This window comes from Cervus elaphus, chromosome 30, assembly GCF_910594005.1.
Source record: "Cervus elaphus chromosome 30, mCerEla1.1, whole genome shotgun sequence".
Lineage (NCBI taxonomy): Eukaryota > Metazoa > Chordata > Mammalia > Artiodactyla > Cervidae > Cervus > Cervus elaphus.
Window position 1 is genome coordinate 75,690,898 of NC_057844.1, and position 13,206 is coordinate 75,704,103.

Below are 13,206 nucleotides of genomic sequence, written 5' to 3' on the forward strand. Positions count from 1 at the left end.
CAAAATGCCAAATGTTAGATGGATAAAAACTAGTAATGTACAACTAAGAAAATAGCAAGGGAGAGTGTGTGAGTCTTTGGACTCTAGCCTGAAATGCAGTAAGTGTGGTAATAATCAGTTTAAATGATGCTAAGTTTTATAATCACAAGACTGGCAGGATGTCTAGAAGAGAAATTTTCCTGACTTCTAGAGTTTGATTCAGAGACTTAAAGTAGAGGAAGCCAGTGAATTTGATTTCTAAATTTGTGACAAGATAGTTTTTTTAAAAGGTTAAACTGGAATTTAAAGTGTTGTGGGTTTCCTAAAGGCGAGTGAAGTAGGGAGTAAACCATCAGTTCAGTTCAGTTCAGCTCAGTTGTGTCCGATTCTTTGCAACCCATGGACTGCAGCACGCCAGGCCTCCCTGTTCGTCCAGCTTACTCAAACTCATGTCCATTGAATCGGTAATGCCATCCAACCATCTCATCCTCTGTCATCCCCTTCTCCTCCTGCCTTCGATCTTTCCCAGTATCAGTCTTTTCAGATGAGTCAGTTCTTCACATCAGGTGGCCAAAGTATTGGATTTTGAGCTTCAGCATCAGTCCTTCCAATGAATATTCAGGACTGATTTCCTTTAGGATAGACTGGTTGGATCTTCTTGCAGTCCAAGGGACTCACAAGAGTCTTCTCCAACACCACGGTTCAAAAGCATCGATTCTTCAGCACTCAGCTTTCTTTATAATCCAACTCTCACATCCGTACGGGACTACTGGAAAAACCATAGCTTTGACTAAAGGGACCTTTGTTGGCAAAGTAATGTCTCTGCTTTTTAATATGCTGTCTAGGTTGGTCATAACTTTCCTTCCAAGGAGTAAGCGTCTTAATTTCATGGCTGCAATCACCATCTGCAATGCTTTTGGAGCCCAAGAGAAAAAAGTCTGTCACTGTTTCCACTGTTTACCCATCTAGCCATGAAGTGATGGGACCAGATGCCATGATCTTAGTTTTCTGAATGTTGAGTTTTAAGCCAACTTTTTCACTCTCTTCTTTCACTTTCATCAAGAGACTCTAGTTCTTCTTCGCTTTCTGCTATAAGGGTGGTGTCATCTGCATATCTGAGATTATTGACATTTCTCTTGGCAATCTTGATTCCAGCGTGTGCTTCATCCAGCTCAGCATTTCTCTTGATGTACTCTGCATATGAGTTAAATAAGCAGAGTGACAACATGCAACCTTGACTTACTCCTTTCTCGATTTGGAACCAGTCTGTTGTTCCATGTCCAGTTCTAACTGGTGCTTCCTGACCTACATATTTCTCAAGAGGCAGATCAGGTGGTCTGGTATTCCCATCTCTTTAATAATTTTCCACAGTTTGATGTGACCCACATGGTCAAAGGCTTTGGCATAGTCAGTAAAGCAGAAATAGATGTTTTTCTGGAACTCTCTTGCTTTTTCGTTGATCCAACGGGTGTTGGCAATTTGATCTCTGGTTCCTCTGCCTTTTCTAAATCCGGCTTGACTATCTGGAAGTTCACGGTTCATGTATTGTTGAAGCCTGGCTTGGAGAATAAACCATGGGGAATGGTAAAAGTGGAGACACACTTCCAGAAGTATCTGAGGCTAATTTGGATATTAAATTTAGCAAAAAGAAAGATGTGAAATGTTTTAATTTACTAGTAATATTAAGCTCTTGTAGTAATAAAAAGCCACTGGGAATATGCTTCCAGAAGCTCTCTTAAAGTTATGTGAAACAAAGAGTAGTAAATTTGGTCATGGGTAAGATAAGAAAGTATATTTGAAGGAAAAGAGTTAAAAAGTATATCTTTGAGGTGATGAGATCTAAATTATCAGTTATAAAACATAAAAAAGAGATGAAGAGTGTCATTGAAGAATTTATGCTTTTGGCCAGAAAGGCTAATGAAAATTAACAATGTCATCCTATACATATGTGAAACTTTGATGTCTGTATCTTGAATTCTGCCTGTAATTCTCAATGGTACACCTTTCAAGAAAGATAAGAGAGTAGGGCAAGGTCCTGTGAAAAGCAGCTAGCATGATCAAGGAGATAGGAAATTCAGAAGATTAAGACCTTTCCGTTTTGAAAGATTAAGACTCAAAGGAGAGATGAGAGAAGTCAGAAAATGAGAATAGGGTTTTCCTTCAGTCTTGCAATCCTACAGCCAAGAGATGTACCATGAAACTTCAGAGAGTACACCACAGACTAGGAAAATATCTTGCTTCATCCATTAGGTGAAATGGAAGAAACTTTTCCTCTAAATTTATATGCTCTTCAACAGTGTCCTCATTTTTTTTTAATGGCCTCAGATCTCTGAACCGTTTGCCCTGTTTTGGGTTTCCAAAGGTGGGAATTGAGAGAACGTTGAGAACTACCTAGCAGACAGAGCTCCGGGATGAACTTCAGGAGTCCTGTCCAGCGTGCTGTCTGTTTTGTAGGGTCCTGATCTAAGAATGGACTTTTTACATTTTCAAGCGATTAGAAAAAATTTTTAAAAAGAGTATCATTTAGAGATGAGTGAAAATTACATGAAAATCACATTTCAGTGCCCGTGAATAGTTTTACTGGACTGCAGCCAGGCTAATTCACTTCCGTAATGTTTGTGGCTGCTTTTGCACTACGATCGCAGAGACTGTTTGTCCAGAGAAGACTAAAATATTTACTCTCTGGCTCTTTGGGGGAAAAGATTTGCCAACCTCTGGGATAGACTAACATTTGAGTTATTTTTCCAGGTAAAGAAAAGTTTGTAATGACTGAAGTAAAATATGAAGTGTTTGAAAAGGCTATATAAAGGGTACTAAGCAACATTTTATTTTTTTTTCCCATTACTATGCTGTCCTGTATAGCAGCCATTAGTCTCCTGTAACCTCTTAAATGTAAAATTAAATACAAATTTAAATTCAGATCTTCAGCTGCACTGACCACATTTCAAGTAACCGATGGTCTCGTGTGACTGGTAGCTAGTAAATTTGACAGTGCGGATAAGGCTGTTTTCATCATTGCTTAAAGTCTCTTGGACATTGCTGTATAATAATACTTACATAGTACTCTGTGACAGGCTCTGTTTTTGAATCTTCTCAGAAACCACTTGCAGCAGAGATTATTATTACCTCCATTCTACAAATGAAAAAACCAGGGCCCTGGGAAGTGAAACGACTTGTCCAGGATCACATAGCTAGTAAATGTCAAGAGTCGGGATTTAAACCCAGGCAGCCTGGCTTCAGAGTCTGTGTTTTTAATCACTTTGTACTGAACAAGGTCGAGAGTAAGGAGTGTACTTAATCATAGCACAAGGAAGCTAGCTTCTGTGGTGAAAATGTGGCTCTGTGGATTTTGAGACTCAAAATATAAAAAGTTGTGTAGAGGGACTTCCCTGGTGGTTGAGTGGCAAAGACGCCGCATTCCCGATGCCGGGGGCCCGGGTTCAGTCCCTGGCCAGGGACTTGGGTCCCACATACCACAATGAAGAACCAGTACAAACAAATAAATAAAAATAAATATTAAAAAATAGTTGTGTAGAATATAGTAGCTACATTCCTTCCTGGAAAGAAATGTAAAGATGTGAACTGGATTAACTTTTTAGGAGCTTTTGTTTTTCATAAGATAATATATTAAGTATAGTGCTTGGATTCTGGTGTATCTTCATAGCAGTGTTGACCTCCTTATAATTAGTGAAAATTATTTTGGCAGAGTAGGCTGTCACCTGGGAATTTTGCCTTCAAAACAGTTACAAATATTTGTGATAATTACTCAAACAATCTGTAAGGTTAAATATCATGCCCTAATTGTCTTCTTAGCCAAAATGAGCAGTGGTACAGTCTTGAGAATTTTATACAAGGAGACAGTTAAACTTTTTGTGTTTGAGACAGTGTTGCCATTGAGTTGTCATTTTATTTGAGTATGGTTTTAGGGGGTTATGTGCTGCTGTTTCAGTACCGTGTACGGAGGCCGAGGTATAATCCTTATACCTCTCTGAGATAAATAACTATTATCCCCACTTGGAAGATAAAGAAACTGAAGCACCCATGAGGAAACTGAGATGTTAAATAATTTAACCAAGGATAAATAGTGGAGCCTGGAACTTGAACCCAGGCAAAGAGACCCCAGAGGTCTGCTCCTGCCCACCGTTCTGGTGTTTTTCCAGTGATAGAGTACTGTTAGTTTTTGCACACTGAACATCTTGTCTCACCTTTGAGGTTCTGACAGGTGTAGAGGACTGCTGACTGCACTAGTGACTGAGGTCAGAGTGGGAGATGTGGCTTCATGCACTTGCGGGGAGCCTTATGGTCAGAGTTCAGAGGCCGCCATGGTGATCGGACCCTATGAAGTACAGGTAGACAGCTCCTGTTTGTTTGTTTTTGATTAGCACCCAAAGTACTTCAGGGCACAGATTACTTACTGACATTTTCAACTAAAGAATTCTGTCTTGAGTAGCAGTGAGCCACTATTGGGAGAAGGGTTCATGGGGTTCTAGGGAACTTCAGATATGCCTTGGAGAATTTTGGGGAGCTTCAGTAGGCAGGCATGGCTTTAAGTTAGCCCAGGCTTCCTAGGAAGTTCATTCAGCTTTGCTCTCTCTGCCCTGTTGTTGAACTTGATTTGGTCTTCATAAATTTCTTCTCTGTTACTACCTTTGTAGTTAGCATTCTCAAATTGATCAAAGCTGTCCTCCAAAGCTAAACCATGTTGTTGTTGTCCGTCTGCTGTCTGCTTAAGAGCATGAGATTGTATTTCTAGGACAGTTGTTCTGTAAATTTCTTACCTACCTGGCATTTCTTTTTATTTCTTTAATAGTCCGATGATGTTTAATAGCTAATTTTTTATCAATAGGCATACTCTGATATGTTTCTAGTTTTAGTGGACAAGTCTGCAATACACATTCTGATATATGGTCTCTTGGGCATGGATGATTTTATTTCTAGGGGGTAAGTTCTCCTAAGTAGGATTGGTGGGTGGAAGATTTTATGTATTAATATTTTGCTTTTCAAAAGGCTGTAACCACTTCACATTTCAAAGAGCCACAGGTGTTATATATAGCTTTTGCAATTTTTTGACCCAAGTTTACTAGTATCTCAGCTTAGTTACAAATGTGTCTCAAATTCATATCTCCAGATTTTTAAAAATAAATGCCATGACTGTTTATCCTCCTACACTTAGATATCTCGAAGGCATTTCAAACAAAACATATCTAAAGGCAAACTCATGATCTCTTCCCCCAAACCTAATCCTCTTCTGGTGTCCTTTTTTCTTTGACTTGTCCAGATCAGAAACTTGGACAAGTAATTCGTCTCTCGTCTTTAAACTCAAGACATCTTTAAACTCTTACCTTTACTCTCTCTCTGACACACACACACACGCACACACAACAATCAAAGTCCTGTCAAGTTTATTTTCAAAATATTTCTTCAGTTCAGTTCAGTCACTCAGTCGTGTCCGACTCTTTGCGACCCCATGAATCGCAGCACACCAGGCCTCCCTGTCCCGGAGTTTTACTCAAACTCATGTCCATCGAGTCGGTGATGCCATCCAGCCGTCTCATCCTCTGTCGTCCCCTTCTCCTACCTTCAGTCTTTCCCAGCATCAGGGTCTTGTCCAGTAAGGCAGTGCTTCGCATCAGGTGGCCAAAGTATTGGAGCTTCAGCATCAGTCCGTCCAATGAATATTCAGGACTGATTTTCTTTAGGATTGACTGGTTTGATCCCCTTGCAGTCCAAGGGGCTCTCAAGAGTCTTCTCCAACACCACAGTTCAAAAGCATCAGTTCTTCGGCGCTCAGAATTATTTTGTTGTAATTTAAATGCATATAAATCTACTCAGTGCATGGATTTATAAGAGAACTCTTTATTTAAAGTGAGTTGGATATCATAAAATTTCACTTTTCAAAAGTCAAATTCCTTTTCAGTTCTAGGCATGACCTAAGTTTTGGTCTCCAGTTGCTTATATTCTTATTATTTTCTCATTTTCAGGCTGAAATAGAATTGTTCGTGAACAGGCTTGACTCTGTGGAATCTGTTCTTCCTTATGAATATACGGCGTAAGTTTCTCGGCTTGGTTTTCATACGAAATTTTGTGATTCATCAGGATTTTGTGCATTTAGAACTTTACTTTCTCCACAGTTAGTGGTAAGTTCACACACATTTTAAAAATGTACAGGGCCTGAAAACATTTTTAAAGGGGGTATTCTTTATTTCTAAGGTAGGTTTAAAACATGGATGTAATCTCTTGGTGTTACTTTGCAACAGCAGCTAAAACTATGGACCATGGATTTCCTTTTTTACCTGATTGGACAAATAGCCATTTTGTTTTCTTTAATTTTTTTGATTATTAAAAAACCCACATAGTTTTAAACAAAATCCTTGTGTCCCACATAATCAGTCCCCAGAAAAAACTGCTTTGTTGTCTGCCCCCTGCATTTTTTTCTCTGCATATTCTAATGTATCTAACCACATTTTTGTTTTAAATAAAGTAGGTTTATGTATTTTATTTGCAGCTTGTTTTTCTCACTGAATCTTTTGTGGACAACTTTTCTATGTTAATACACAGCTGCCTAAGTCTTTTTAGTAGCTGTTTATTATCCCTTTTTAGAGATCATGTGGCATCTATTTATGCTTTGTTTCATTAATTCTTTATGAACATTTCATTATTTCCATTTTTGATATTATAAAAAATTCTGCATAAATATACTTTTTTAAATTTGAGCACTGTATATACCATATTGGGTGTAAAATACAGTTTCTAAATTTTCGTTGGGTTCTAAATTTATGTATTATCTAAGTTTTGAAAAAGTTTACTGTAGAAAAATACACAAAAAATTTAAGACGATCCTATGAGAATCCGTATTCTTAAACATGTATAAGAGGAGGATACAGAGTTCATGAGTGAATGGACCATAATTTATGTAACTGTTGGAGACTTTTTTCTAGTTTTTGTTAAGTAAACAAGTCCCTGTCCTTAAATCTTTGTGAATATTCTTGGGAAAACTCAGTGGATCTCTTAAATCCAGTAGATGGAAAATCTTCATTAGGGGACTTCTAGCTCTAGTTTTTATCACTCAAGATTCATCTTCCTCTTACGGCTCTAACTAGTCTGTAGTCATTGTGCTGGTCTCAACCGTAGTGAACACAGTACTGCCCTTTAATGTTCTATAGCAGGACTGAAATTTGGCTGTAGTGTTCAAACAGATCTGATTAGTAATATCAGGAAGTTATAGAGAAAAGCTTGTAGCTGACTGGTCATGGCTTCTGCACGACTGTTTTCTCAGAGGGTCTGTCTGGCCATGCTTTTCATGTTGGCTGTCATATCAGGATGAGACAGATAAATTTGACACATGTAAATGTAAATTTGACACTCTTGAAAGGTCATTAAGTGAATATCTGGATTAGAAAGATAACAAAGGGAGATAAGTTATGCAGAATTCCCCTGAAGAATAGGATGTAAATAATTTTATCATTGGAATTAATAATAATAAATTATACTGTGTCCATTTTTAAAATTCTATAATTTATATCTTAATAAAAGTATTTGAAAATAGAAGTGTTATAAAGCATAATTTTCTGAGTTTTGTTTTGTTTTGAGGAGATGTGGTACATGGAACTTGGAGTAGGAATATATTTCTTATTCATCTGCTAGAGCTGCTGGAGTGATAGTACCTAATCTGTCCTCTAGGTTGGCTAGGGGTTTGGTATCTCATTGCTTCCTTTTTTGCTTAAAACCTTAAATATTCTTGTCTGCAGATTTGATTTTTGCCAAGCATCAGAAGGAAAACGGCCATCTGAAAATCTGGGTCAGGTATTATTTGGGGAAAGAATTGAACCATCACCATATAAGGTTTGTATACAGTGTTATATAAACGTCATTTAGTTGCATCTTTCCCCCTCCCCACCTTAGAGAAAGAAAGGCCTGTGGTAACTTAGCTAAGAAGGAATTCATTTCTCTTTTGCATCCAGAAATAACTTCTTAAAGTCACAGTTTAGAAAGATCCTTCCCCTTTCACAATATGTCATGAGTAAGTTTGTCCTAAGGAACTTGCCTGCAGTCAATGTTGTCAATGATGAGTGCTCAGACCCCCTCGCTCACATTGCAGAGGGATCCAGAACCCTGCTTCCAGGCACGATTCTCCGTACTCCCCTCCTCCTCTTTGGGAACAGTATCCCTAGATTTTCCCTGTTCGCACTTAGAGCACTGCTGCAGCTTTCCCATTGGCTTGTGCGGAAGCGAACTGTTCTATTTTGACCAGTGAAAGTATATTTGAAGTACATCTTTGATGCATTTTTAGGACTTCAGTTAAACCAAGCTGTAAGGACAATATAAGATACTCTTTTTCAGTATATGTTCTTCATCATCCAGAATTAGTCTGCCCTTTAAATCTATTATCTTTTAAGCCTGTTATCATTCTGAATTCACAGTCCCTGGTTCATTTTGTATATATATCTGGTCTCCTGCTGCACAAAGAATAATGGAGCTCTTTTAGAAGAATTAAACTCATTTATAATAATAATATATCACCATATACAAAGCTAAATGGTACAAAGAATATAAAATGAAAAGTTTCTCTTCTCTCTTTTGCCCTGTTCTACATCACAGTTTCTTATTAACCTTTCCTGAAATTTTCCATTTTTGCAAGCACATATAAATAGAATTAAATGTGTGTATTTATGTTTTAAAATACTGTTCTGCACTGTCATCTTAAAATATTTTGAGATTTTCTACTGTAAAGATGCCAGAAATTTAAAAAATTTTCAGACAGATTTGAAGGCCTGATGAGATGAAGTCACTGGGAGAGAAGGAACTCAAAATATATGGACATGAGCGATAGTGAATAGGGCAAGTGTACTAACTGTGTAACATTTCCCTGCTGTGGTATGTTGAGACTACTTTGGAAATTGTCGCATTCTTTTTGTAGCAGAGAGTGGTTTTATATAAATTGTATAACTGCCCGAAAATCCTTCCTTAGTCTCCAGCCCCATCTTTCTGTTTATATGCCTTGACCTTGGGAAATGATGGAAGGCGGGAAGAGCATCAGGAAGTAACACCGTCAGTGAACTTGAAGGGCAGCGGGTGTCTCTTGACAGTAAACAGTAGAATATTCAGATCCACAGAGGAGTTTTGTTCCCTTTGGTGCAGATTTTAAAGGCAAATTACTTCTTTAGTAGGATTCTACTCAGGGTTCATTTCTTTGTATATAAAGACTGTGCCTTGCTTATGCAAAAAATCCTTCTTTTAGGCCTAATTGCTTTTCAGGTTTAATTTTGTCCTAGGAGTTGAGGTAAAATAGAACAGAAGGAGCATTTTAAAATGGAGAAAGAATATGCACCTAACATTTTCTATGAGTTTTCTAGAATTTTTTAGGATCAAGATTTGTACTAAAACAAATTTTTTCTTAAAGAGACAGAGCAGGCATTTCTTAAGATCAAGGCATAGGTTAACAGAAACATAGACTAAAAATATCAGCTATTTTACCCCCAAGCCAACCATAAATGTATTGCCATATTTTTCAGTGTTGATTGTTTATCTTTTATTTTCAAAGAATTTTGCCTTATTTTAGATCTGTAGTAAGAGCAATGGTAACAACCGGCAACAGAACAAACCTCAAACTGCTTTGCCGTCTTTTATCTACGACTTCTGTTGAGGTCAGGAAGAAACAGTGCAGGACATTGTATGCATTAGGTGAAGCTGGAACTCCCTATCATAGGATCAGAAAGTCTCACATCTAACCACTCTTATTCACTCAGTTAACACAACTGCTGATGCCTTTCACATGCTGGGCACTGTGGTAGGTGTGAACAAGACAGAAATCTCTGTCCTTGTAGATATTGTGTTCTGATGGGGAGAAGGAAACAAAATGAATTGCTGAAATACATAGCATGTCTGTTGCTGATGAAAGAACTGTTGAAGATGAATCAAGGAAGAAGGTGGATGGAGAATTTGCAGTTTTAAATAGGCCAGAGAAAGTCTCACCTGATAATGTGACATTTGAACAGAAGACTTGAAGCAAGTTAAGGGAGTGAACCCTGTGACTACCCGGGGACGGTGAAAAAAGCAGCAAAAGCAGAGTCCTAAAAACTCAGAAATAGATTTTTAAAATTAAGACCTAAGTAGCCCCTGGTAAAGTAAGCCTACATGATATAATATGTTGTGAATAATATGTGTGTATGTGTTCATGCTCTCAAATAAGTCCTCGATCCCAAAGTTGGAGGACTCCTTAGTTTTTAAACTTTGTTTTAAAAAATTGAAACATCTTGAAAATTGACAGTCTTTTCAGTTGTGAGTAAAAAGAATCACATTCATACTGATTCTCGACAGCCAGATTTGGCTTTTTCTTGTGTCATCACAGTCTGTTATTCACTGCTGAACCTCCCATCACCTGGTGCATAGGAGGCACTTAACAAATATCCACTGAATGAATGTATAGACAAAAAAGCTTGTCTGTTTATACTTGAAAGCTGTAGGAGACATTACTATGGAGAGACAGGTGTTGTTTTGTTCTTCATGTGGGTTTTTTCCTCTCCAAGGATTCATTTACATTTAAAAAATCGGTAAGTTGGAATTATCAAAAATAAAAACTATTATCAAAAGAAATATTGATGACTTAGGTTTTTAGAGAAACAGATTGAAATTTAAATGTGATTGAGCTATGAGGAACTCTTATGTTTGTTACCAATATTAATGCTGTTAATTTAATGAGAATGTTTTGCTTTTACTCTACTTATGTTATAGATGTGAAGGACCTGGGTATTTTAATTTGCTTTCCACTTTATTTTTAATACAGTTTACATTTAAGAAGGAGGAGACGTGTAAGCTTGTTTGTACAAAAACATACCATACAGAGAAAGCTGAAGACAAACAAAAGTTAGAATTCTTGAAAAAAAGCATGCTACTGAACTATCAGCATCACTGGTAAGACATGGAAGTCTGGGATTTAGGGCTGTTTCCTTCACAGGAGAAGCTTCTGTTTCATTGAATGTGTAAATTACTTCATTGACTAAATAAAATGTAGCACATTTATTTGCCAGAGGATTACTAAGGTTGACAGCTTAAACTGTTGTCTTTGGACTGTGCTTAGATTATTGTGCTGCCTGCTACTTGTTTTGGCACATAGACCTGGTACCTAGAGCACTTCTTTTATTCATGTGTAGTTTAAAGGAGCGTATTTATGCTTGGCAAAAGGACCTGAATCAAACTTCTAGAAAAATACCGTTATTTTATACTTGTGGACCATGAAAAAGACCATAGGGGGGAAAATTTTAACTTTCATTTGATTTTTGAGAAATAGCATCTGTTTCAAATAAAAATACTTGTATTTTGTGTAATTTTTTTATTTTATAAGCATGATGTAACATTAACAAGCTGTTTTAGCAGTTTGCATCATAATAAAAAAGCATTTAAAACTTTTTTCCTTCCCATGTACTATTTACCTACCATGCAGTATTCAAACAGTATTAAAAAAGAGTTTCAAAAATGCAGCTTTTCAAGGATAACCAATTGTTATTCTTCCAGATAATTTTTCAGCAAATGCCTGTATTCTGTGGTCTACATGGTTTACATATGTTTTACCTTTTCCAAAAAGTATATGATGCTGGAGGTGGTGAACAGGATACTGTCTTGAACGTTGGTCCTGTAGCTATCTCAGATTGACCCCTTTGCCCTCCTTCATTGATCTCAGTTTGGACATGACCCGATTCCGTGATTCAGTAGGATAGTTGGTACCTCTCATTCCCTCTTGCGTTCCTCCCCATCATCCCCTCCATACAAATAAAGCAAAGAAGTCCTGTAGAGGGGCAACCCAGGGTCCCATGCTATTCACCAGCTAGTTTATGATTAGGGGATTCACTCTGATTGGCCGGACCTGGGTAGACTATACCTGAACCACATAGAAATGAGTTTCCCATAGCAGAGCTCCATTAGAAGGAAGGAAACTCGCCCATTACACCATGTCAGCTTCTTTCTCATCTTGAACCTCAGTACAAACAGCAACTTGAAAGTGCCCTCCATCTCCTCCTCATTTCTTTGGTTTCTGGTAAGCCAAGAGCATTTTTCTTCTAAGCTACTGTTAGATTACTGCTTAATTGCTGAGTTAATGTAACTTGGGATACATTTCTTACTCAAAAGTTTCCCTTGGTGTTTTTGCTTCAAAGTGTTCTTTACAGCCTACAGAATCATATTTAAGGCTCAGATTTGCCCCTGTCACCTCCATTTTCTCTGACAGCATTTGTTGAATGAATGAAAGAATGACTCTTAATGGCGTATGGGTGATTTTTTAGCTTTCTCCTTTGCCCTCAGTTCTTAAAGTACTGTTAGAGTCTTGCTCCTAAAGATAACAGAGGCAGCTCTTCCTTCATAGCTTCCTGATAATAAGGTTCTTAGAAATACTCTCAACTTATTTATAATGCAATTAACATAGACACTGTTTTAATTTCAGTATGCTTAACAGCAAGAATAAATAATGTAAAATAGTTGCAAACTTAAACTATTCTTCTTAAAAAAAATAAACTGGGAAAGTACTGGTGAATAGTGATTTTTGTTGTTGAGTCAGAAAAGTTTATGATTTCAAGTCTGAAGCCGTTAACAAAAAATTCTAAGCCATGTCACAGATATACAGTCTGGTAAATCTACGCAATGGGGCTTAGTCCTCAAATCAGTTCATTACACATTTGGAAAATACTGATTCATATTGATGCATTCATGTGAACCATTAGTTGAGTATATTTCTGTCCTTCAGAGTTTTTTACTGTGTGATTTGATTTTAAGCACAGGTAACAGTTGACAGAGATGAAATGGCACGACCCTTTAGAAATAGGAAAGGTGGGCGATTGAGTGCTCACTACTGCTCGCAGCTGCTTTTGTCCCGCTCCCCGGGGGCAGCACTGTTCATTCCTCATGTGTGTCTCCAGATGTCTGTGCATATGTAGGTGTATAAAAGAGTGAGTGCCTTTTAAAATAACAGCTGAAATACTGTACACAGTATTGTACACAATTTTGCAAATTGGTCATTTTAAGAAAATACAGGCAATTTTCCATGTAAAGCATGTCTGTAGATCTATGTCTACCTCATTCTTTTTGTAATCGTGTAGTATTCCATCATATGACTGATCCGTAGTTCTTCCTCTATAATATTTTAACCGTGCTACCTTTTGAATAATTAAAATGCCTGATTATTTGTTAGTGCACCAAGTCATTATTCTTGTTATAGAGAACAGTTAATTAACAGTAGTT

At 37.4% G+C, this 13,206-nt stretch overlaps 1 protein-coding gene across 1 annotated transcript in view; it reads left to right on the plus strand.

Annotated features, from left to right (window-relative positions):
• The window catches only part of TM9SF2 (transmembrane 9 superfamily member 2), a 51,038-nt gene that overhangs the window by 10,309 nt on the left and 27,523 nt on the right, over positions 1–13,206 (plus strand). The window contains exons 2-4 of the mRNA XM_043891844.1: positions 5,961–6,028; positions 7,728–7,821; positions 10,763–10,890. Coding sequence (XP_043747779.1) covers positions 5,961–6,028; positions 7,728–7,821; positions 10,763–10,890 — 290 coding nt within the window. The remainder of the gene's footprint in view (positions 1–5,960; positions 6,029–7,727; positions 7,822–10,762; positions 10,891–13,206) is intronic.